The sequence below is a fragment of the Trachinotus anak genome, unplaced genomic scaffold (assembly GCF_046630095.1).
Source record: "Trachinotus anak isolate AG129_WGS33_773 ecotype Australia unplaced genomic scaffold, CSIRO_AGI_Tana_v1 ptg000004l, whole genome shotgun sequence".
Lineage (NCBI taxonomy): Eukaryota > Metazoa > Chordata > Actinopteri > Carangiformes > Carangidae > Trachinotus > Trachinotus anak.
The window spans coordinates 9,147,738-9,174,651 of record NW_027273855.1 but is presented as its reverse complement, the minus strand read 5'-3'; the positions used below and the strand labels follow the sequence as shown (position 1 = coordinate 9,174,651).

At 39.7% G+C, this 26,914-nt stretch overlaps 1 protein-coding gene, 2 long non-coding RNA genes and 1 pseudogene across 6 annotated transcripts; 2 read left to right on the top strand and 2 right to left on the bottom strand.

Moving 5' to 3' along the window:
• Nucleotides 1–930: 930 nt before the first annotated feature.
• Nucleotides 931–3,527, top strand: selenok (selenoprotein K). The gene is made up of 5 exons (XM_071475641.1): nucleotides 931–1,104; nucleotides 1,616–1,706; nucleotides 2,208–2,282; nucleotides 2,850–2,945; nucleotides 3,190–3,527. The coding sequence occupies exons 1-5, from the start codon at nucleotides 1,047–1,049 to the stop codon at nucleotides 3,191–3,193; spliced, it is 324 nt and encodes a 107-aa protein (XP_071331742.1). The 5' UTR covers nucleotides 931–1,046; the 3' UTR covers nucleotides 3,194–3,527.
• A 384-nt stretch (nucleotides 3,528–3,911) lies between these two features.
• Nucleotides 3,912–12,825, bottom strand: LOC139620288 (actin-related protein 8-like; annotated as a pseudogene).
• On the top strand, nucleotides 12,810–26,799 carry LOC139620290 (uncharacterized). Of its 3 annotated transcripts, XR_011690797.1 has the most exons (5): nucleotides 12,810–13,009; nucleotides 14,248–15,667; nucleotides 24,720–24,824; nucleotides 24,976–25,063; nucleotides 26,635–26,799. It is a non-coding gene; the product is annotated as an uncharacterized lncRNA (long non-coding RNA). The 3 variants fall into 3 exon arrangements; XR_011690798.1 differs by lacking the exon at nucleotides 24,976–25,063; XR_011690799.1 differs by lacking the exons at nucleotides 24,720–24,824; nucleotides 24,976–25,063; nucleotides 26,635–26,799 and adding an exon at nucleotides 16,903–17,619.
• On the bottom strand, nucleotides 17,753–22,390 carry LOC139620289 (uncharacterized). 2 transcript variants are annotated; one of them, XR_011690796.1, is made up of 4 exons: nucleotides 21,222–22,390; nucleotides 18,902–20,283; nucleotides 18,300–18,363; nucleotides 17,753–18,129 (listed from the first exon to the last, which is right to left on the bottom strand). It is a non-coding gene; the product is annotated as an uncharacterized lncRNA (long non-coding RNA). The 2 variants fall into 2 exon arrangements; XR_011690795.1 differs by having other exon boundaries at nucleotides 17,753–18,107.
• Nucleotides 26,800–26,914: the final 115 nt, after the last annotated feature.

Here is a 26,914-nt window from a genome sequence, read left to right as displayed (position 1 = left end):
TTCTGGGCTTTTTTTGAGCTTTGAAAAACTTTTACAAAGATTAAAACCCCATGGTTTAAAAATGTAGAATAGAAAGATTGATATTGCGCTGTGTGCACAGCTGGAGGTGTCCTGTTAAAAGTTTTACAGGCCTCTCTTTTACTATTGCGCTCTATGCTTTTTGGGCCGCAGGGGGATTTTTCGCTGCAATACCACGAGTGGCCACTGGAAAAAAATTGGCTGCAAGGCTGAGCGGCGGCGCCGTATCCAGGTCTTATAATACATCCATGGCCAGGCTGCGCCATGGCAGCGCCATGGCAGCAATCGCTCAGCAGGGGTCGCCATCTTACAGGGGAAATATGGTGGGAAAATTATAAAGACAGTGTTTGATGATAGTGTGGACAGATGGAACAATTGGCTTATTTACAAACTGAATTAGACAGATTTTATGAGGGAAAAGCTAGAGGGGCCTTCATCAGATCCAGGAGGAAATGGCTTGAACAGGGGGAAAAATGCACCAAATATTTCTTTAATCTAGAAAAAAGGAATTCTCTTGAGTTTGGGGAAATTTGACATCCACAAAAACAAATGGACCAAATCCAAACCGAACATTGTACCCTTTAAACATGAACTGCACCGTTATGCTGCCACAATCAAGGACATTAGAAATAAGAAGGCTGCCAAAACGTACTCTATTATGGAGAAATTCTGTGCAAGTGATTTGTAAAGACCTCTGGCTGTGTAACATTTTTATGAATTGATTTATGATTTCTGGCAATGGGATCACCCCTGGCAATGTCTGTTTATGTTTTTTCTGTCTGTACATTTTTCAGTTTGTTAATTTAAAAAAAAAAAAAAAAAAAAAAAGTATGCGCCAGGCGAGCAACCAACTTGTATTGAACTGAATGGGCGCCATTTTTAGATCCGTCATCCAGGTCTTATAATACATCCATGGCCGCATACCATGGATGTATTTGAAGAACTTAAGAAGGTCTTCTAAAACATCCATGCTGCAGAAGTGCGTAAAACAATGACGCACGAATAACTGACCCGGAAGTACAACACCGATGGTACACAGCTCTGAAAGCTGTCTTAGTTTCTACAACATGGTTTACGTGTCCAATGGTGAGTGGTGTCTCCTGTTTTCAACCGTTTTCTTATATTAAGAATGATTTTTAGCGGTGTTGTAGACTTACTACAACATTTACTGGTGAAACACACCATTCCAACAGGAATGAATAAGGACGGCAACGCTTTTTTACTTAGCAAACTAGCTTGTTTGCTAGCCTAGCTCGACTGAATTTGCGTAGCAGGAAGAACTACTAAATTGATCCTGTGAGTGTTTTTAAGAGGCCATCTAGAAGTGTTTTCTCGTCATATAATTTCACTGTTAATTGCAGTAGTTTATTCAGTATGCTATGTTGAACATTTGGTCGCGTTAACTTGTTTGTTGTGTTTTCTCTCGTTGCGTGCACTGAATGCCAGTTTAAGAAAGAATAAAACGGGTTATTCTATTAACTGGTTAACTTAGGAGGAAATTGCACTCACAGTCTTGGTTTAAAATGACACAAACATCATAATATACTATGTCATTCACCAACTGTTCTCTGCTGTCGCACCCATCTCTCTCTCTCAGGTCAGGTCCTGGACAGCAGGACCCAGTCACCTTGGCGCCTGTCATTACTGGTCGATCTCTTCTGGGGAGCAGTGGAGTTTATTGGCTTGTTGTAAGTCTGTCACACAGACATTGAATCAGATAAACCAAAAGTCAAACTTGTTAAGCCCAATCGATGTGTGACATTTCAAACAATATGATCTAAACGTGTTCAGTATTAAGAATTGTGTTTTTATGAGGTTCGGTAAAGATTTGTAATTTTGTTAACTGTCGTGTTGTCAAGTTATATTCTTCTTATTTCAAAAGTTTCTGCAAGTCAACAGTCTTCCTTGAGTGATTAGATGGGTCATATATCCTTGGATTTCCGTTGTCTAATATTGTTACTTATAAAACTGATGGAATATTGTGGAATAGTAATAAACTTGTTGCTGTGTTAGGCACAGTGGTTTCCAAGCTAAATATTAATGTCAACAAGCTACATCTGGCAGTTATCTGATGGGTATGGGGATGTCACATTTTGCAGGTATTGTCATAAATCAAAGAATTGAGGAAAACTGTCATGTTTTTGTCAGCACTTAACTCATTCACTCTGATCTTCTTTGTCTTCCAACAGTTTTAGGACATTGGTTCACCCAGACCTGACAAAGGAGGGAAACTGTGGTTCATCACGCTTCACTGATGGTAGAGGGTATGTCCGTGGGGCACAGACATTTCTGTCTCTCTCTCTCTCTCTCTCACTCTCACTCTCACACACACACACAGGTGACTTGTCCAACATGTCCCTCTGTCCTGAACAATGAAGGTAACCTAATCTGATGGTCAGTCATAGTCTATGTGGTGGCATGTACCTGTCAGATAAGAACTAGCTGAGGATTTTCTTGTGAATGGGGTTTCATGTTTAACTGACAGGAAAAAAGCCGCTGTATATTGTGTGAGCAGCTTTCTTCAGTGTCTGTGACCTTGTTTGTTTCCAGGTTGCCACTTGTTACTTGAAGCTTATTTAAAGATAGTTCAAAATCCATGGAAAGTCCTGACCCGAGAGCTGCAGAGTTAAACTTTTCCAGTCCTGAAATTTACTCTCAATTGCACAATAGTGAGTTGACTGCAAAGTTCCTTGCAGGTCTGTTTAAAATATCTGATATAGGCAAAAAAAAGAAAAAAACAATTACAAGGAATTTATTATTAACCTTTTAAGACCTAATTTCAGACCATTATTACTGCTCATATTTCTCTTCTCTGTTGCCTGCTTTTGCAGTCCTCCAGGTCCCCCTGGTGGCAGAAGGCGGATGGGAAGAGTAACCCACAATGTGGGTCCCAATGCTCCACCAATGGGTGGAGGGGGATGAGGAAGGTGGGAAATGTTTTTCTGAATTAAAGATGCTCATAGGTGAAACCCCTTGTTGTTTTCCCCTTGTTACCTTCTTTTCCTGGAGCCTCTATCACAAAGTGAGATTAGGATTTTAGTCTAATATCTGGCTGAAAAACTAAGTTGTTAAGAATGTAAATGTGAAAATTGTTTCTTTATTGCCCAACAGATATTCGAGCATGATGTGAATACAACACTACTTCATTGTATAACACTCACTTCTCTTTAGGTAAATGCCTACACATCCAGTGTAGGCATGGGGTTTGGCCTGTCCATTTGCTGAGAACCTAAAGAATGGTTGTGATGTCACAGTGCCGAAGCCCTTCTTCATCGGCTGCCACTGCCACAAGCAGTTTCTTGATGCCTTTCTGGGAATTCCTACATGTAGGGGCCAAAAGGGCTGATACAGCAGCCAACTGCATCATTTCCTCCCCTTTTTCTGCTACTACCCTTCCACAATATTCTCTTAAAGATGAGTATCAGTGACATCCCTCCAGGGAATTGTTAAATTTGTGTGTGTGTTTTGTATCCTTCTGTTAGAATAAAAATGTGCACTATTATGATGCATTACTGAGTTTGTCTGGTTTCATTGTTTTTTCACTCTTGGTAATGACATTGCTTACTTCTACGTAGAGCTGGACAATACTGCCAAAAATAAGAAGGCAAACTTTTGACTCTGTACTTAAGCACTGATAATGTGCAGATATTATACAATATTAAACCTAAGGAGAGGGAAATTTGGTGTCTGAAAAATAACGTGAATAATCGTGGAGCAAGTAGAGGCAGTTGTCATTCTTTTAATTCAGCTGCAACATAGTGTGTGTCTTAAAAGTATGAGTTACTGGGTTTGTGACGAGAAATTTGGGTTATACTGTAGACAATTCTTTATTCAAATTCCACATGTTCATAATTCCAAGACAGGTGAATCTTGTTTGTTCCAATCAAATGCAATTATTGTGTATCCATGTGTGACAGGTTTATTTACACAGCTCTTAACATCCATAAACATGGGACAATTGGAGTAATATTTACAGAATATTAAAAAGTTAATCCCCCCTCCTATTAAAGGCTGTTCAAAAGTTATAAATCAATCACCACCTCTGGATTTTTAATGCAAGAACCAACTAACACAATGACTAAAAAGAAAGGATGTTTGGTGTTAAGAGTGCTATAACCAAAAAGGTGATTCTGTCAGTATATTTTCTCATTATGCACAGAGATTGCTTCTAGCAAAACACTGAGTCAAGATCAAGAGTTTTTCTGGTTGTTTAAGTTTGGGGCAAAGTCTTACTTCCTTTTCGATGTATATGATAAACTCCAGAACATCTGGTGTCTGCAGTGGTTAGCAACGTCACCTCACAGGGAAAAGGTTCTGGGTTTGAACCCCGGGCCTGGGGACTTTCTGTGTGGAGTTTGCATGTTCTCCCTGTGTTTGCGTGGGTTACCTTCCTCCCACAGTCCAAAGAAATGCACATGAAGTTAATTTGTTACTCTAAATTGCCTTAAGGTGTGAATGGTTGTTTGTCTCAATATGTCAGCCCGGCATCCTGTCCAGGGTTTACCCTGCCCTCGCCTAATTTCAGATGGGATTAGCTTCAACCCCCGTGACCTGGTTCGATTCAGTCTTATAGATGGACACATGGATGGATGGGACATCTGGTGTCTGTATCTTCTTACACAAGACACACAATGTGTGTTACTGTTTTTAAAAGGAGCTTCAAGGCAAGGTTTTTACCCTTCACCAGACAAAGGCTGCGTTCAGACTGCCAGCCAAAATCCGATTTTTAGCCCATCCAGATTGGAACTGGATGGCTCTTTTGAAGTCTGAACAGTCACAAATCACATGAAATCCGATTTTTGGAAACCAGATTGAAACCACCTTCGGGAGGTAGTTTCAGATCGCATTTGGACAGATGCGTTTCAGTTTGAACAGCTCCAAACACTCAGATCGGTTTTAACTGTCCGTGACGTCACTCTACGTGACGCCAGACCCAGCTCTTCGGGTGGCACCACACTCGTCGCTGCACAGAAACTCCGGCAGTGAGTGCAGCACGAAGCATTGTTTGTATATAAGTGTATAATCCTACCAGCCTCCTGCGGCGTTGCAAATGTCTAGTGCAGGGGTGCCCAATACGTCGATCGCAAGAGGAATGCAGGTAGATCGCACGGAACTCCCAATGAAGTTGAGGAAAAAATGTAGATTCTACTTCTTCTAATGCCGCGATCGACGTATTGGGCACCCCTGGTCTAGCGCGTCTGAGATGTTCTGCACCTCTACTGGACAGTGATAAGGCCAATATACTGAGGTGACCTGCCTCCATCATGTTTGTTGTTGTTGTTGCTGTCGTCGCTGTCACAATTATATGACATATATCAGACGCTCCGTTACTACAGCAACCTGCCAGATCAATCAATAATGTGGCACAGTCTGAACAGAGCCATATCCGACACTTGCTAAAAACAGTGTGGACAGTCAGCCCTAAAAATCGTATTTGAGTAGCAATCTGATTTGAATCAGATTCGCCTGCAGTCTGAACGCGGCCAAAGGCAGCTCTCTCACGGAACATTCGGATACCAAAAAGCTGCCACTCCCTCTGGTGGATCCACATCTCCTGGGCGGTGTCCAGACATGCCAGCACTGCTCCCCCTTCCACTATATCAGACGAGGATCCATGTCCTGGAGTACATTGCACATCAATGCACAGAACATTAGAGGAGCTGTGTATAGCATTATTTTGCCAGTTTCTCTCATACGTATTAACATTATGTTGTGTGTAGCACTCATGGTAATATTTAGAAACAAGGACAACTAAACACCATGCTACTCTGCCTGGATTCCATATTTACATCTAAGACTACGTACGACGAACTCCAGGTTACCTTTGGCTGTGTGATAACTTCCACGTTGTCTACCAGCCTTCTGAAGGAGGGAGGCATCTTGTTGATTATGCAGTGCAGCAGAAACTCCTGAGCACCATGAAACATGAGGCCCCCTCCCACGACCAGTATGGAGCTGTACATCTTTCGTTTGGTTTCGTCTGATGCTGTAACAAAACGAGATGAGGTAAAACAAGATGTTATAAGCATTGACAAACATCTATCCTCAATCTTTATTTTTTACTTCCTTACAAATGAAATAAAAAGATACCATATTGTATGACAATGTTTCATATAGTTTTTCCTTACATAATTCCTTACTACTTTCTATTTTTATTTCTCCTTTGAGTAATGCAATTTTTCATTGTTGACCACTTAGTCCTTTCTTCCCTTCACCCTCTGTCCTTCCTTACCACAGCAGTCGATGCCAGGCCCAGTGTTTTGCTCTCAAACTGGCTCATGATTGCAGTCTTCCTGGAGAGGTGAGCAGACAGGGGCTCGTCAACCTCTCCTGCCCCCATCAAGCACTCCCCCTGGCCAGGCCCAAGCTCCATCTCCCCCTGCATCCCTCCTGCATTGCCGCCACTCCCACAACCCCTGGGCAGGTCAGAGAGCTCTCCAGTACCTCCCTGACTGCCCATCTCATCATCCAGAGCTCCCCCTGATCTGGAGATAGCCTTCCTATCTGAAGATGTCAGACTGAATTCAAAGTGTGAGATATGTGCATATCTGTGAGTGTGTGTGAGTGTGAGTGTGAGTGTGAGTGTGTGTTACCTGGTCCTGTTTGCTCTGTGTGGCCAGCAGGTAGTGTTCATCATGAGGATCCTCTGAGTCACCTTGGGAACGGTACTGGAGTGATGTCATCTTCTGACCTCCAATGCCAAACGTGGTTGGATAGAAAAGTCCCATAGGCGCCTAACTCATGTACACACACGAGCCAGAAAACAAAGGATTAGAAAGACAAACATAGCCAATAGATGAAGAATAATTCCAGTCCACAAGCTGGAGACAACATAGTGTAAACAGCATTTCAGCAACAATCTTAAATCAGCTTAGTTTATTATTACCATTTAAAGTATTTACCTGTAATTTTTCATCCCCTCTGGGAAACGTGTCTGGAATTCATGATCTTGTAGTCCTGATATGTCCTGTTGAGTAGAAGCATAAGAAAGACACATTTTGAAATTAATCTGAATAACTACATTAATCTGATTTCTCTCTTCTATTCTTTATAACAACCATGGTTGTTTAACCAGAAACAAAGGAGCGCATGCTTTATTCAAACTGATAAACATACATCTAGTTCCCCAACACTCCCTCTAAACAAAAAGACACAGACCCGACTTGTCTAACAAAAAAACACACTTGGTCTAGATGGCAGAATTTCTCTTTTAGATGTTGCAGTAGCTGACAGTCCAGTCTGCTGGACAGCTGACAGTCTCTGTAGGGAAACCCTGCCCTCTGCAGGAGCCAGAAGAAAGTACGGGTCACATCAGAACCGCCTTAAGCCAAACACAACCTGTGGGTCCCAACAAATAGATGGAACATTCACTGTAATACAGATGCAAAATGCAGCACTAAAAACAAGACATCAACACAAATCTACCAGAAACATTATTATGTTTATCAAACACTTGCTTTTCATCCAATGTATGTTACTGTTCTGCGGTTCATGTATAAAGGGAATCCATTATCTAACATGATAAATCATTTTTTTCATGGACATGAATTAAGTTTTTCTCAGACAGACCTGGAGTTCCGGTGGGACACTCCGTCCTCTACACAGCAGATACTGGCCTTCTGGTCTCCCACATCTACGACACAAGCACTGCTTAACCCACTGCCAAATGTAGCACACACCGACTCCTGGTGCACAATGACTGCTGTAAACACACACACACACACAACAGGACAGAATTTAAGTTGAGGGCAGGAGAAAAAAAAGAGATTGGATGCTTATGAGTAACTGTATGTGTTTGTCTTGTGTGTGTAATACCTGAGAAGCCCATATTAAGCAGCAGTATGTTGACAACTTCCTTTATATGCTGCCTGTTGTAGATGTCGGGGACCAATAATACACATCTGTAATACTGGCAATCAGTGCAAAAGTGAAGAGTTAATGTGAGAAGAAAAGGGTTTCTACTATCAGCATACTTTCATCTCATTTTCAAGGTTTACAGAGTACAATTTTTGTTTTGTTTTTTCTAGTTCAACTCTCTTTTAATTAACGCTTCAGTTTGTTAATGAGGACCCATACATTTTTGAGCTGAGTCTTGCTATTTCATCTTTGCTCTTTAACTTACTTTGCAAGATGCTTCTGTAGATGTGCTTCTAGGTAATGCTAAACATTTTATACCTGCTAATCTGGTCCTTTTCATGTATTTTTGTATGTCTTGATGTTTCAAATGTTGTGCCTTTTAGCTGATCACATTGAATGAACTTTCACATACAGTGCTAAACAAAACAATTTAATAATTCTATAGTTATAAGTCTTCTTGTAACTGTCTTCTTTCAACATTTATTGTTTTCTAGTTTCAACATGTTGCTGACCACTTTCAACTTTGCCCCACAGAGGAAAATGATATAAGGAGGATGACGTTTCTCCTACCTTTAAATCTTTGAGGGGGATCTCAAGATGCTTTTTAATGACATGGCTCCAAATCGTCTCAAGGTCAACCAGGACAGCAGTCAGTGAGCCTCCAGGATTGGGGTGCACATTGAGCTTACCTCTGACCACAGGCCAGTGGATGCTGTAACAGTCGGATGGATTCACATAAAGAGCCTGCATGTTGTCAGGATGGAAAAGTGAGTGGGGAGAGAGAAAATTGAAGAAAAATTGATAAAACAGACAAAGACCTATGGTAAATTGTTTTAGGTGTCTTATTTCATTTGCATTAAAGGAGCAAGAACCTCATTCAGACACATGCACTCACTTCCTCTCCCACCAGATAAGGAGGATGGTGAGCTGTGTTGGTCCACTTCACCCTGGAGCTGGTGTCTAGTACTGCTGGACGGACCTGACAATTATACGGCCTACAAACAAACACATAGATTCTTCTGTAAATTTTTGTGCACGTGAGCATGTACCACATGCACTAATGTAAAAACAAGATAAATTAGTATACTTTAAATCAGTCCTTTCTCAGTCACTGTAGCACCTTTCGTACAGGAAATGCAGTTTAAATACTTTGCATTTCTGTCATTTCTCTCCAGCATGGAATGGACTCACTTTGCTTGTGTGGATACTCAGTTCACAATACACTCACCTGTTCAGCAGACACAGGAGTTCTCCGCGCTCCGTTTGACATCTTCTTCGACCAGATGGCCTGGTCAACCATTTTAAGCCCATTCTGCCTCTGCTCTTTACTTTCTGGTTTCTGACAGACAGCACGAAGAGGGAATGGGGGTAAATGAGAGACTACACATATATGAAATTGACTTGAACAGTGGAGTAAAACACAGGCTGTATCTGGTGACTGTATGAATGACATACATTTAGACCTTCTCTCAACAGCAAGGCATCTTCATATCTAGGCTGTCCACTTTGCTTGTGTCTGCGTGCAATCACATGTGGGACTGTCACTGGAAGAGTGTCTGTTGCTCGGCCAATACGGAGTGTCCTTGAACCAGGGTGGATGACAACAACAAAACTGCTCTGTATTTGCTGTAAAAGAGGGAAAATATATATGCAAAACAGAAGACAGAGTACACTACATAGTCAAAAGTATGTGGATGCCTGAATATTACACTTATATGTATGATTGTTGAACATTTCATTCGTAAACAACAGGCATTAATGTGCTGCTACAACAACCTCCACTCTTCTGGAAAGACTTATCACTGGATTTTGAAATCTGGCTGCATTATTTTGTTCCCATTTATCCACAGTGAGGTTGAGCACTGATGCTATGTGATAATGTGGTGTTTAGTTCAGTTGGTAGAGCACCCGCCCCATGTGTTGAGGCTATAGTCCTTGCTGCAGGTGGCCCCGGTTCGAATCCCGTGCCGGGTGGCCCTCTCCTGCGTGTCATTCCCCCTCTCTCCGCCTCCCCATTTCCTGTGTCTCTCAACTGCCCTATCCAATAAAGGCATGAAAAAGCCAAAAAAAATTATATAAAAAAAAAAAAAAAATTAAACACAGCTCACTCTTCTCTCCTAGGCCGCGTTCAGACTGCAGGCAAATCTGATTCAAATCAGTTTCCTACTCAAATCCAATTTTTAGGGCTGACTGTAGCAAGTGTCCAAATCGGATATGGCTCTGTTCAGACTGTGCCACATTATTGACTGATCTGACAGGTTGCTGTAGTAACGGAGCGTCTGACGTCATATAATTGCGACAGCGACAACAACAACAACAAACATGATGGAGGCAGGTCACCTCAGTATATTGGCCTTATCACTGTCCAGTAGAGGTGCAGAACATCTCAGACGCACTAGACATTTGCAACGCCGCAGGAGGCTGGTAGGATTATACACAACAATGCTTCGTGCTGCACTCACTGCCGGAGTTTCTGTGCAGCGACGAGTGTGGTGCCACCCGAAGAGCTGGGTCTGGCGTCGCGTAGAGTGACGTCACGGACAGTCAAAACCGATCTGAGTGTTTGGAGCTGTTCAGACTGAGACGCATCTGTCCAAATGCGATCTGAAACTACCTCCCGAAGGTGGTTTCGATTTGGTTTCTAAAAATCGGATTCCATGTGATTTGTGACTGTTCAGACTTCAAAAGAGCCATCCAGTTCCAATCTGGATGGGCTAAAAATCGGATTTTGGCTGGCAGTCTGAACGCGGCCCTAGTCTGTGTGTGTTCTGTGGCCCTGTGATGACATCACTCCGAACAGAAGGACAAACTCGTCTGGTAGTCTTTTTTCTAGCGGATTTACTCGCTTAAAAAAAACAAACAAATAAAAACAACAACAACAACAAAAAACAAACACTATTACACTCGCAAACCTTTGAGTGAAAATTATTAGAGGTTGAAAAATCTCCGGAGCAGCACTGTCACTGTCTTCCGACATGCTTTGACTCACACATAAACACGTTGCTTCGGAGACTGTTGCTGGTTGATGCTACAGAACCTAACGTGAGTTAAATTAGCCTACGGTAACAAACGGTTATTGTGATAATTAAAATTTGAACAGTAATACTAACCGTCGGCCATTTTAATGTAATTTAGCGTCAAACCACGTCAACTGTTTCTTCTCTAACAGTGACTACTGAGCTGTCGTATGTGTTAAATAAAGCTTCTTTGCAAAGAATTTGCCTCGATTACTTCGAATTTCTCAGGGAATCGTTTCAGCCCTAATTAAGAATAAGATTATTCTCAAACCATGAAAGCTCAACACAAAAAGTACACAACAGTATGTGAGACCACATAGAAAATATTATGATTAATATTAGAGCTGAATTGATTGTGTGATTAAACATTTTCTAAATGAACAGAAGAGTTAATAAATGACAAAGCAAAGTCTAATAACGTCTTTTTAGCATGTTATGTAAACTCAACACTTTGGAGGTTTCCAGCGGGTGTTAAAACGAAGTATCTGAAGACACTGGGCCTATTGTAACTTTCAATGGGCTTTGACGGGACCTTTGACATTTTGTTGAGAGTACCGTAAACCAAAAGACAATAAACATTTTAACCAATAATGAAAATAATCAAATAATCCAGCAAACTAAATTTCTCCCCCGGTTGAGTAACAGAACAGACATTGAGCGCCTTGTAGTCCAGAAGGGATGTCTGTGCCCCCGAACGCTGACTTTACTGAATTATGGATATTAAGATCAGTTAATTCGGCACCAGACAACAGTAAAAACACCAGGCTGTCCAACTCACGTCTTGCATTGGCTCTAGGATGGCCAGAGGAGCGATGGGTCTTTTCACCCCGCGCTGTTGCTCCTTCTCTTTCTCTTTCTCTCGCTCCTTTTCTTTCTCCTTCCCATTGTCCTGCTCTTTCTCAGCCTGAGTCATGGTCAGCTTTTAATCCAAGCGTCTAAATATTAAGAAACAGCCAGTCGCCTCATTCTCGTGCTCGTAAAGTTCTACTTCCTCAAATGAGGACCTCCTTCTTCTTCTATCGTTGTTTTATATTTTTCTTCTTTTTGTTTTACGGTGGTTGGCATCCTGCTTATTGGCGCATTACCGCCACCTTCTGCTCCGGAGTGTGGATCGAACCAAGGTTATTCGGTTATTCCCATAGACTGTATATAAAAAGGTTATTCCCCATGGTCTCTGTAGCTCTCTGGGCTCCACACATGGATGTATTATAATTAGGGCTGTCAATCGATTAAAATATTTAATCACGATTAATCGCATGAGTGATCATAGTGATCATGATTAACTGCATATTTTTAATCTGTTCTAAATGTACCTTAAACTGATTTTTTTTCAAATTGTAATACTCTTTTCAACATGAGAATAGACAAATGCTTGCTTTATGCAAAAAAAATCATGTTTATTTATTGCTACAATGAGAAATACTCTCAGTTCAAGTAACTAACATGTGCAAACTGCATTGTAAAACAAGATGCTGAAATAAACTAAAACAAAAGCCCAAGAAAAAAAATTACAAATGAGCATACCAATTTACTAACTGTAACATTATAGTAATGTGGTATTTGAGACTAGACGTACTCCGGTGGTACGTAAATTCACCGCGACAATAAATACAAATTACTTTTGTCCTGTCAAGAGAGCCATCTGGCAAGACTTTGAAGCTGAACTTGCCATTCAAAATATCTTTTTTATCCATTACTGCTCACGACGGCATCGACCCATGGATGTATTATAAGACCTTATTCTTATACCTTGTTCTTATAATACATCCATGATCCATGCATCGACCTCGGTGCATTGCTTCCTGATTTCCCGAGCTACGGAGTGGCCCGAGGTTCAAATGTCACAAGCGTTAATCACGTTAAAAAAATTACTCCCGTTAAAGGCATGTTACGTTAACGCGTTATTAACGCGTTAACTTTGACAGCCTTAATTATAATACATCCATGGCGTAGTGTTTTCGTCCTGGCGTTTTCCACATACCGTTACACAGACCTTCCATCGTGTTTTCAGTTCGTGAAAATTTGTTTAAACTTTTTGTTCGCCTAAAATGTCAGCGTTGTTTAGCGTCTGGTTGAACCAAAAGACACTCTAAGGAATCGGCTGATCAGTTTATACGGTAAGTACACTTTATTTTTAGCTTAAGCGTGTTTTCGCTAGCCAAAATTAGCATCCCAATTTCCAATTGATATCGCAGTGTAGATAAATTACAGATGCACCTTGCTAACTCAGCTAGCTAGCAAGCGCTAGCTGGCTAACTGGCTCCGCCGGGGTGGTGACCTGTGTTTACTCTAGAGGTGTTAATACATGTTTGAATATAATGTTAAACGCCCAACTAAAATGTGCATATAACTAATGTTAAGGTACCGACGTTATTATAGTGTTTCTGGAACACAAGGTCCAGTCGAAGTGTACTGCGTTAGTGTCTTGGGCTCATATTGTGCTCCATTAATGCTATTAAAGTTCTTAAAATGTCAGTTTGGATGTTGTGAAAGTTCGGGTTAACTTAACCTTAACGTAATTTAAATGTGGTTAACATGTAGACTGTAAATTATGCTGGTTTACCGGATCTGTCCTTTTTATTCGACCCAGATATTCTTATAACTGGACAATCAGATATGCTCATAATTTGAAGGACCCTAGGGATTATGTCGCCCTGAAGTCAAGTGTTAACTGTGGTGTGTTGATGTGTTGTGCACAAAAGGCACACGTTAGAGTCTCTATGTAGAAGTTCTGTTCATTCACTCCGATCATCACAATACGGTTAGAAGTTATGTATAATACACAATGTAGAAAATAACATTAGTACATAACATGTAGCAGTTCATTCTCTTCTACATTTTTAAACCATGGGGTTTTAATCTTTATAAAAGTGTTTCAAAGCTCAGAAAAGTCTTTTTTCTCTGAGTGACGTCACCACTGTGTACGTGCACTCTATCCGCGGTCGTGCTGTGTCTCGGGAATGAGCATGGTTGCTAGGTTACTGCTAGCGTCGTCAGGACGAGAACAAGTTAGTATGAAAAGTGAATAAACGGCACAAAGGCGAGTTTTCTTCTACACACAACAAGGTTAATTGATTTTGTGATTTTTTTTGTCGCATTTATTCGTCACTTCGTACACTTTTTTTCAGGAATGTAATTGTTTTTAATCGATATATTCGCCGCATAACCGGATTCACTAAGAGGCCGATATGATTTTTCATAACTTCCTCCGTAACAGTTTTCTTCAGGTATTTTAATTTAAGTCATTGAGCTTCTTTGTGATAGTTTCTGTGATGTGTGAGCCAGCAGTGTCTCATCCTGACTGCAGTTCACTAGCCTGTCATCCACTCACAACAACCGCCTCATTATTTTATAGATTAATGACCTTCACTGTGTCAGCGGGTTCAAACTATAACTGACTCCGGCCTGGATGCAGCGTCCTCTGGGTCAGCAGCGGTGGCCTGAGCTGCTGCAGCCTGCTCCCCCTCTCTGTCCCTGAGGGGAAGAACCGTCCTGGACGTCCTCATCATCGTCTCTCTAACTCCCCACGTCCTCAGTGTGTGCTCAGTATACAGTAGCTAAATGTTCAGTGGCATTCATCATTTAAATTAAATCTTTATAAAAAATAATTTTGATATATTTTTCATTTTCAAATCAAATATCTGTGAAACAGAACAGTGAAAAATAGAGCAATGACGGGACATAAAGCATAACTACAGCCCTGCACAGTTTTGGTTGTGTTTTTTTTTTTTTTAAAAGAAGGCATGCCATATAAATGCCATATTCTCAATGACAGAAAGTAAACGTGTTAACTATCTGATGAGTTGTAGTTATCTGTCACATGCAGATTTTAAAACAGTCAAGTAAGCAGTAAAGAAGTTGATATTTTATGTCCTTTTATGGTTTTTCTTTTGTATAGTGAAGTACAGCTTATGCACATTAGTTTTACTCATATCTGCTGTTACTGTCATGGAAATGTGCTTAATGTGCTTTTCTAATTTGTGATTATAGGTTTGTTTATGGAATCTTTAAACCTACTGTGATTAAAGTGTACTGAGAGCATTTTCTATGAACTACAGAAGTATTGCCTGGGTTTTCCAGATTTACCATACACCTTGTGATGAATTTAACAGTACAGTTTGGTGAATGAGTGTTCAGTGTCATTGAAGTTGATAATTCATAGTACATAAAGTACATAAAACACGTGGAAAGCACAAATAAAAATATCTGGCTGATCCCCATGGTCTCTGTAGTTCTTTGGGCACCACGATGGATGTACACTGAACAAAAATATAAATGCAACACTTTTGTTTTTGCTCCCATTTTTCATGAGATGAACTCAAAAATCTAAAACATTTTCTGTATACACAGAAAAACCATTTCTCTCAAATATTGTTCACAAATCTGTCTAAATCTGTGATAGTGAGCACTTCTCCTTTGCCGAGATAATCCATCCCACCTCACAGGTGTGGCATATCAAGATGCTGATTAGACAGCATGATTATTGCACAGGTGTGCCTTAGGCCACTCTGAAACGTGCAGTTTTGCTTTATTGGGGGGGGATTGGGGGGGTCAGAAAACCAGTCAGTATCTGGTGTGACCACCGTTTGCTTCATGCAGTGCAACACATCTCCTTTGCACAGAGTTGATCAGGTTGTTGATTGTGGCCTGTGGAATGTTGGTCCACTCCTCTTCAATGGCTGTGCGAAGTTGCTGGATATTGGCAGGAACTGGAACATGCTGTCTTATACGCCGATCCAGAGCATCCCAAACATGCTCAATGGGTGACATGTCCGGTGAGTATGCTGGCCATGCAAGAGCTGGGATGTTTTCAGCTTCCAGGAATTGTGTACAGATCCTTGCAACATGGGGCCGTGCATTATCATGCTGCAACCATAGACTGTATATAAAAGTGGACGTCGACGCTGGCTGCGGAAAATTAAGCCAATGCGGAAGTGCCTTAAACCTGCATTCTATCGAATGACCATCAGGGGGCGACACCACTGGTTGCAAAAAGAAGTCCGATTCTATGGAAGTCTTTGAGAAAAATGACCCTACTTCTCACTCGGTTTATGACCCCAGTAAACGTTTTCAGAACGAGTTTATGGTCTCAATCGCTAGTTTCAGGTCTTCTTCAATACAACACGATGTTCATTTTTAAAATTATAGTCCCATTTAATTTAAAATAGACGATAAAGTAGGGTATGCATTGGGGCGTGGCTAACGTATGATTGACACATGTCACTTGTCAATCAAGAGCAGTCCCTTCTCACAGAACCAACGATGTTGAATTAGCCGTGAACTTGTTTTTTGGGTGTAGTGTTTTCGTCCTGGAGTTTTCCACATACAGTTACACAGACCTTCCATCGTATTTTCAGTTCGTGAAAATTTGTTTTAACTTTGGTTCACCTAAAATGTCAGCGTTGTTCAGCGTCTGGTTAACCAAAAGACACTCTGAGGAATCGGCTTATCAGTTTATGCGGTAAGTACGTTTTATTTTTAGCTTAAGCGTGTTTTCGCTAGACAAAATTAGCATCCCAATTTCCAATTGATATCGTAGTGTAGATAAATTAGCAATGCACCTTGCTAACCCAGCCGGCTAGCTAGCGCTAGCTGATTACCAAGCGTTTTCTATGCTAACAGGACCAGTGTTTACTCTAGAGGTGTTAATACATGTTTGAATATAATGTTAAAAGCCCAACTAAAATGTGCATATAATATGTGCACTGAAGTTAAGTGTTAACTGTGGTGTGTTGATGTGTTGCGCACAAAAGGCACACGTTAGAGTCTCTATGTAGAAGTGTCCATTCGCTCCGATCATCACAATACGGTTAGAAGTTATGTATAATACACTATGTAGAAAACAACATTAGTACATTTCATGTAGCAGTTCATTCATTTGATACTGTAAGTGCAAACACAATATTTCTCAACTGAAGTAGACATTCATGCAGTTATCCTGACAGCTGGTTTATGTATGTGATAAACTGATCCATCATGTCTGAATTAGTCTTTTACTGTGATTTGAAAGGTATCTACGCTGAAAACTGAAGGAGCACTGCCAACAGAAGGAGGACCTCATGTATGGAGCACAGTATTTGTTTCCATTCATCTGGCTGTGGAGAAAGGAGGCTGCATGCACAACATCCTTAGTTCTCAAATAGATGGTGATGATGATGCTAGAAAACCACTTCCAGTTCAGGTGCCTCTGATGGAAAGACAGTGTTACTCTAGTCACCACTTTCACAAATGAAAATATTTCCCAATTTGACATTTAAAGGATCTTCACTGGACAACAGCTGGCGCTGTCAAACCAGATGTGCAACGTGGAGCAGAATGTGACTCCTGTAACAGATGTGTGCTGCTGTTACCACTTCAGAAATATTAGCCTTACAAAATCTTTGGTGTGTACTGAAGATTTGACAGTGAGATTTTAAAAGTCAAGTAAGCAGTAAAGAAATTGATATTTTATGTCATTTTATGTTTTTTCTTTTGTATAGTGAAATACAGCTTATGCACATTAGTTTTACTCATATCTGCTGTTACTGTCATTGAAATGTGTTTTAATGTGCCTTTCTAATTTGTGATTGTAGGTTTGTTTATGGAATCTTAAATAAACCTACTGTGATTAAAGTGTACTGAGAGCATTTTCTATGAACTACAGAAGTATTGCCTGGGTTTTCCAGATTTACCATACACTTTGTGATGTATTTAACAGTACAGTTTGGTGAATGAGTGTTCAGTGTCATTGAAGTTGATAATTCATAGTACATAAAACACGTGGAAAGCACAAACTAAAATATCTGGCTTTTGATCCTTCATTGTCAATGTTCTAGGATTGTCAAAATTTATACCATAAAACCATCAACAAACTTAGACCAAGAGATTCATAAATACTTTTATTGCACCTTTTAAAAATCATCAATTTCAACAAAATCATTAACCATCGCCAATACTGGAAAGGTATGTAAAAAGTTTTTACTAAATTCAGTAACTTTTATAAAAATAAAATACTTTTGTGGCTCAAGGTAAAGGTGAACTGTCACAAGTTTGCATAATAAATTGTTCAATCCCTCATCTTTAGAAACAAGTCGTAGAGGTGTTAGACAGCTTCCACTTCGGACCTCCCCAGCCAAACCAGTGGATGGAGACACCATCATCACCAAGGTTGATCCCCGTGGTCTCTGTAGCTCTTTGGGCTCCACGATGGATGTAGTTGTCCCCAGTGATCCAGACCTTGGCCAGATGGAAAGAAACACTGTAATAGTGAGATATGTATGATATTCTCGCAGGAAAAAGGTAAAATAAGAAGCACTCTTATTAGATTAACTCCGCACAGTTATCTAAAAATACAGTACTCCCTCCAGCTAGTTGTAAAAACTGCTGTCCTATTTTACAATAAATAATATAATAGAAACTAATACTCACTTCAGTGGCATTGAGTGGGTGCAGATGCAATAATCAATCCAAGCAGACAGTGATGTAACTTATTCTGAAAGAGAGAGAGAATCATTCCAACAGATGTTTTTAACGATGAAATTAACGAAAAACTAAAAACACTGAACCACACTTAATATCAACGCACACTTACGTGGCGATCGATTGCACTGCGAGAATAAACATTAATCAATAACACTGATCTGCTGGGTCTGGAGGTCTCCAGCACAGTTCACTGTAATTACGTTATCGTTTTGAAACTTAACGACACCGACAACCCGCTGTCATCCTTAACACTCATGAAGTCAGGCAATAACCTTTGACTCACAGAACCAGTTTTAAAACACATCAGTAAAGTGTTTTACCATTTACAGTCTATGGTTTTACCACAAGATGTTATACTGCTGCTACTCTACAGTTAGCTCACATACAGTTACCTTACTCTGTGTGTAAGCTAGCACACGGTAACTTCAGTTACAATAACATTTTATTATCTGTGTGTACATTATATTCCAATGTGTAATATTTTCCACATGTGGACATGAATGCAGTTATCTATTAAAAGTAAGTTATCACTTAGTACTAAAGTTTACCTTGACTTATGGAAAATGACTGATTTCGGAATCGCACGGTCCGTCAGATAGCCGGTGTAGGTGGGTGTGTATAGTGACCTCGGCTCTTAGGTCAGCTCCACCCTCTTCTCCAAATATGGTTTCTTGTGGTTTCAAAAAATCAAGATGGCGGCGGCCAAATTGCAAACTCGAGGCATCAAAATGGCAGTTCGCAAACCAATGGGTGACGTCAAAGGGTGTTTTGAAGCATGGAAGCATGATTATAAGACCTATTATACCTATACCTATTATAAGGTCTATTACATCCATGGCTGAACTGAACTGAATGGGCACCATTTTTAGATCTGGCATCCAGGTCTTATCCATCCATGTTTTGAAGCCTCAAGTTTATTTATTATGCAAACTTGTGACAGTTCACCTTTACCTTGATCCACAAAAGTATTTTATTTTTATAAATTTACTGAATTTAGTAATTTTTTTTTTTTTTTACATAAGTTTCCAGTATTGTTGATGGTGAATGATTTGTTGAAATTGATGATTTTTAAAGGTGCAATAAGTATTTGTGAATCTCTTAGTCCAAGTTTGTTAATGGTTTTATGGTATGAATTATATCTGGTATAAATTTTGACAATAGCAACATGCACAGATTGTACAACAATGCACTGATGAAGGTTTTGCCAGAATTTGTAATTAGAAGGCTGTTTCTATGTTAGCTTTAATAAACAACATAAATAATACAAAAATTGATCAAATATTAATGTCCTAGAACATTGACAATGAAGGATCAAAAGCCAGATATTTTAGTCTGTGCTTTCCATGTGTTTTATGTACTTAATGTACTATGAATTATCAATTTCAATGACACTGAACACTCATTCACCAAAAAGTAGTTAAAGTCATCACAAGGTGTATGGTAAATCTGAAAACCCAGGCAATACTTCTGTAGTTCATAGAAAATGCTCTCAGTAAACTTTAACCACAGTAGGTTTATTTAAGATTCCATAAACAAACCGATAATCACAAATTAGAAAAGCACATTAAACACATTTCAATGACAGTAACAGCAGATATGAGTAAAACTAATGTGCATAAGCTGTACTTCACTATACAAAAGAAAAACCATAAAACGACATACAATAGTGAAAGCAGTGACTAGAGAAAGACTAGAGTAGCACTAAGGACATAGAATATTAAACTTCTACAGAACTGGTTTGTCTTTCCGTCAGAGGCACCTGAACTGGAATTGGTTTTCTGGCATCATCATCGCCATTCATTTGAGAACTAAGGATGTTGCCCATGCAGCCTCCTTTCTCCACAGCCAGATGAATGGAAACAAATACTGTGCTCCATATATGAAGTCCTCCTTCTGTTGGCAGTGGTCATTCAGTTTCCAGTGTGGATACCTTTCAAATCACAGTAAAAGACTTTAGTTCAGACATGATGGATCACAGTTAATCACATACATAAACCAGCTGTCAGGATAACTGCATGAATGTCTACTTCAGTTGAGAAATATTGTGTTTGCACTTACAGTATCAAATGAATGAACTGCTACATGTTCTGTATTAATGTTATTTTCTACATTGTGTATTATACATAACTTCTAACTGTGTTGTGATGATCAGAGCGAATGAACAGAACTTCTAAATAGAGACTCTAACGTGTGCCTTTTGCGCACAACACATCAATAAACCACAATTAACACTTGACTTCACGGTGACATAATCTCTAGGGTACTTCAAATTATGAGAGTATATTTGATTGTCCAGTAAGAAGAATATCTGGGTCAAATAAAAAGGACAGATCCAGTAAATGCTATTGTTACTATCTGCTGCTTGTGAACTGAGGACCTGATCAGAAAATGTAGTATTGGCGTCTGTTGTTCTATTTAGCATAATTTGCAGTCTACATGTTAACCACATTTAAATTACATTAAGGTTACGTTAACCCGAATTTTCACAACATCCAAAATGACATTTTAAGAACTTGCATTAATGGAGCACAATATGAGCACAACACACTAACGCAGTACACTTCGACTGGATCGCGTGTTCCAGAAACACAATAATAACATCGGTACCTTAACATTAGTTATATGCACATTTTAGTTGGGCTTTTAACACTATATTCAAACATGTATTAACACCTCTTGAGTAAACACAGGTCACCATCCCGGCGGAGCCAGGTCCTGTTAGCATAGAAAACGCTTGGTAATCAGCTAGCGCTAGCCAGCCAGCTGGGTTAGCAAGGTGCATTTATAATTTATCTACACTACGATATCAATTGGAAATTGGGATGCTAATTTTGACTAGTGAAAACACGCTTAATAAAACGTACTTACTGGACAAACTGAACAGCCGATTCCTTAGTTTCTTTTGGTTCAACCAGACGCTGAACAACGCTGACATTTTAGGTGAACAAAAAGTTAAAACTAACTTTCACGAACTGAAAACACGATGGAAGGTCTGTAACTGTATGTGGAAAACTCCAGGACGAAAACGCTACACCCAAAAACAAGTTCACGGCTAATTCAACATCGTTTGTTTTGTGAGAAGGGACTGCTCTTATTGTTTGACCACCCACAATGTGTCAATCATGCGTTAGCCACGCCCCAATGCATGCCTTACTTTATCGTCTGTTTACTTTTGAATAGGACTATAATTTTAAAAATGAACATCATGTTGTATTGAAGAAGACTTGAAACTAGCGATTGAGATCATAAACTCGTTATGAAAACGTTTACTGAGGTAATAAACCAAGAGAGAAGTAGGGCCATTTTCTCATAGACTTCCATAGAATCGGACTTCTTTTTGCAACCAGTGGTGTCGCCCCCTTATGGTCATTCGATAGAATGCAGGTTTAAGCACTTCCGCATTGGCTTAATTTTCCGGAGCCGGCGTCGACGTCCATTTTTATATGCAGTCTGAGTAAAACATGACAATGAAATAAAGAAATGTATAACTCGCCAGAATAGTGCCGCTAATGAAAAAAACAAAATAACCGTCGGAGAAAAGTGGTTCTTTAAGGTCCGGGTATCAAAGTATAATCCGTTTTTCTGTCAAAACCAAAACACGAAAAAACGGAAACAGCGCCACTTTTTCCTTTTTTCGTTTTAAACCAAAAACAGAAAAACGGTTTTTGCTGTCAGCATCAAAAAACGAGAAAACCAAAAAACCAAAACCAAATAACCGCCGAAATTTGGTTTTTGGAAATTCATTTTTTCGTTTCATATTTATGAATATGACGGCGGACAGACCGGAAGTGAAGTGTAAAACCGTCAAAATAATAGTTTAGCGTGCTGGTGCTAACTTCTTAGCGTATGTTATAGACTACCGTTCTCTTTCTACACTGTATGGTTCACATTTATTTTACTTCTGTGAAACTATAACAGCTGGTTGGTTGGAAGAACCTGATAGGCCTATAATTATCATCTCCATTAAATCAACCTGCTCCTCCCGACTGAAATCACAGGCGCAGCTCATCACCGCCGTGATACTAGTTCGCTCTGACCGGGGATTTGGGTTTTGTTGAGCGGCATCATGAACACAGAGCCTGGCTGTGTTGGCCATCAGCCCCCGTAGTAAAGCACAGGTCTACTATTCATGTAAAAACTGCGCCACCCTGTGGCTAAACATCAACTGCACTTAAGTCATAAATTCTCATTTTCAAAATCATTAGCCTGTTATAATAATATAGCCTAGTCTTGACTGTGGGTGATGGGGACCTCTGCTGGTGACTTTATAGATGTTCTTAATTTAGGCAGGGAACGTATAGCCTAGCTAATTAGGGTAAAGTTTTTCCACAAAGTGCATTCACACACTCAGCTAAAATGATAATTATAGGCCTATCAGGTTCTTCCAAACAACCAGCTGTTATAGTTTCACAGAAGTAAAATAAATGTGAACCATACGGTGTAGAAAGAGAACGGTAGTCTATAACATACGCAAAGAAGTTAGCACCAGCACGCTAAACTATTATTTTGACGGTTTTACACTTCACTTCCGCTTCCGGTCTGTCCGCCGTCATATTCATAAATAAGAAACGAAAAAATGAATTTGCAAAAACCAAATTTCGGCGGTTTTTTGATGCTGACAGCAAAAACCGTTTTTCCGTTTTTGGTTTAAAACGAAAAAAGGAAAAAGTGGCGCTGTTTCCATTTTTTCGTGTTTTGGTTTTGACAGAAAAACGGATTATACTTTGATACCCGGACCACAGCGCAACTTTTTTCGAGAAAACCAAAAAACCAAAACCAAATAACCGCCGAAATTCGGTTTTTGCAAATTCTTTTTTCGTTTCTTATTTATGAATATGACGGCGGACAGACCGGAAGCGGAAGTGAAGTGTAAAACCGTCAAAATAATAGTTTAACGTGCTGGTGCTAACTTTTTTGCGTATGTTATAGACTACCGTTATCTTTCTACACCGTATGGTTCACATTTATTTTACTTCTGTGAAACTATAACAGCTGGTTGTTTGGAAGAACCTGATAGGCCTATAATTATCATTTTAGCTGAGTGTGTGAATGCACTTTGTGGAAAAACTGTACCCTAATTAGCTAGGCTATACGTTCCCTGCCTAAATTAAGAACATCTATAAAGTCACCAGCAGAGGTCCCCATCACCCACAGTCAAGACTAGGCTATATTATTATAACAGACTAATGATTTTGAAAATGAGAATTTATGACTTAAGTGCAGTTGATGTTTAGCCACAGGGTGGCGCAGTTTTTACATGAATAGTAGACCTGTGCTTTACTACGGGGGCTGATGGCCAACACAGCCAGGCTCTGTGTTCATGATGCGGCTCAACAAAACCCAAATCCCCGGTCAGAGCGAACTAGTATCACGGCGGTGATGAGCTGCGCCTGTGATTTCAGCCGGGAGGTGCAGGTTGATTTAATGGAGAGCTGTGAGGAATAGCCTATAGTGATCAGTGATCACAGCCAAAACATGACAAGAGATGAGGCAAGCTTTTAATTTCTGACAGCTGAGCATTGCACATTAACCCTCAGCCATTTAAACAAAATAAACGATAGCCAACAGCTGTCTGTTTTCTTTCTTCTTTTTTAAAGTGTTGTACTGTGCCAAATAAACAAATGCTTTTGCTCTTTGCAGTTGTGACAGTTTTGTGTAGGCTACGTGTCAGCAGGCAAGCTTCATGATTTGGAATAAGAGAAATTGATCTATATAATGGAAATTGGCTCATAACAGTCTGGCTGGAATACAAACCAAACTTACCTCTTTCAATTGCACAAATGCACATCCATGGAAATCTTGTACATCTGAAATTAATACAAAGATGAAACACCTAGTCCATAGTGTTAGTCTATACTTCCAGGGACAGACAGCTGTTGGCTATCGTTTATTTTGTTTAAATGGGTGAAGGTTAATGTGCAATGCTCAGCTGTCAGAAATTAAAAGCTTGCCGTCATATTCATAAATAAGAAACGAAAAACGAAAAAATGAATTTGCAAAAACTAAATTTCGGCCGTTATTTGGTTTTGGTTTTTTGGTTTTCTCGTTTTTTGATGCTGACAGCAAAAACCGTTTTTCCGTTTTTGGTTTAAAACGAAAAAAGGAAAAAGCGACGCTGTTACCGTTTTTTCGTGTTTTGGTTTTGACAGAAAAACGGATTATACTTTGATACCCGGACCACACCTGCTCCGGAGATTTTTCAGCCTCTAATACTTTTCACTCAAAGTTTTGCGAGTGTACAGTGCTACAGTGACTGAGAAAGGACTGATTTAAAGTATACAAATTTATCTTGTTTTTACATTAGTGCATGTGGTACATGCTCACGTGCACAAAAATTTACAGAAGAATCTATGTGTTTGTTTGTAGGCCAGAGCGTATAATTGTCAGGTCCGTCCAGCAGTACTAGACACTAGCTCCAGGGTGAAGTGGACCAACACAGCTCACCATCCTCCTTATCTGGTGGGAGAGGAGGTCAGTGCATGTGTCTGAATGAGGTTCTTGCTCCTTTAATGCAAATGAAATAAGACACCTAAAACAATTTACCATAGGTCTTTGTCTGTTTTATCAATTTTTCTTCAATTTTCTCTCTCTCCACTCACTTTTCCATCCTGACAACATGCAGGCTCTTTATGTGAATCCATCCGACTGTTACAGCATCCACTGGCCACATCAAAACATAAAAAAATACAAGAAAAGGACAAGATTAGCAGGTATAAAATGTTTAGCATTACATAGAAGCACATCTACAGGAGCATCTTGCAAAGTAAGTTAAAAAGCAAAGATGAAATAGCAAGACTCAGCTCAAAAATGTATGGGTCCTCATTAACAAACTGAAGCGTTAATGAAAAGAGAGTTGAACTAGAAAAAACAAAACAAAAATTGTACTCTGTAAACCTTGAAAATGAGATGAAAGTATGCTGATAGTAGAAACCCTTTTCTTCTCACATTAACTCTTCACTTTTGCACTGATTGCCAGTATTAGTATTTTTTCGTGTTTTGGTTTTGACAGAAAAACGGATTACACTTTGATACCCGGACCACCTGCTCCGGAGATTTTTCAGCCTCTAATACTTTTCACTCAAAGGTTTGCGAGTGTAATAATGTTTGTTTGTTTGTTTTTTGTTGTTGTTATTTGTTTTTTTAAAAAGCGAGTAAACCCGCTAAAAAAGAAAAGAGAAAAGAGGCGATTGCCCTCTTTTACACTACCAAACGAGTTTGTCTTTCTGTTCGGAGTGATGTCATCACAGGACCACAGAACACACAGAGAGACTAGGAGAGAAGAGTGAGTTGTGTTTAATTTTGACATATAATATCGTAACAATTTAAGCATAAAAGTGTTGATTTTTTTTTTAAAGAAATCAATTAATTGTTCATTTTAAGAGACCCGTGTTTTTCCTCTTTTTTAATTTTCAAATTCTACATATTTTTCATATATTCTGTTGTTTTATTGTGTCTTATTCTTTAATGAGACAGAAGTACTTATCCACATACTCGATTAATTAATGGAATAATTGGTAGAATACTCGATTACTAAAATAATCAATAGCTGCAGCCCTAATCTTAATGCTATAGCATATGTTGCAGGTCCCAGGCATGCGACAATGCAGACTTATTTCTGGTAAGAAATGTTAAATGAGCAGACAGGACATAGTTAGGCTGTTGCTACGTCGGCCTCTTGTAGTAGAATGGCGATGGAGCAAACAAGCGCACAAAGCAGAGTTCTGGTCGGCTGCCCAACGTACTTCTGCCACCTACTGACATTGTCGGGTCTAGTACCGAAAAATCACAAGTCCACAAAGACTGAATAGAAGTCTCACTAACTTGAAATAAGTCATCAGTAAGATCTGAAATACATTTAATCAACATACCTTGTATGTAAACACAAACAAAAATGTGACCACATATTTTGTGTGCATCACACATACAATAATATTTGAGACATTTGATGTGTGCCCTGCCCTCAGTCCTGACCTCAACTTGGTAACAACACCTTTGGGATGGACTTGAATGCAGATTGTGTGCCAGCCATTATCACATAGCATCAGTGCTCAGCCTCACTGTGGATAAATGGGAACAAAATAATGCAGCTGGATTTCAAAATCCAGTGATAAGTCTTTCCAGAAGAGTGGAGGTTGTTGTAGCAGCACATTAATGCCTGTCGTTTACGAATGAAATGTTCAACAATCAGACATATAAGTGTAATATTCAGGCATCCACATACTTTTGACTATGTAGTGTACTCTGTCTTCTGTTTTGCATATATGTTTTCCCTCTTTTACAGCAAATACAGAGCAGTTTTGTTGTTGTCATCCACCCTGGTTCAAGGACACTCTGTATTGGCCGAGCAACAGACACTCTTCCAGTGACAGTCCCACATGTGATTGCACGCAGACACAAGCAAAGTGGACAGCCTAGATATGAAGATGCCTTGCTGTTGAGAGAAGGTCTAAATTGTCATTCATACAGTCACCAGATACAGCCTGTGTTTTACTCCACTGTTCAAGTCAATTTCATATATGTGTAGTCTCTCATTTACCCCCATTCCCTCTTCGTGCTGTCTG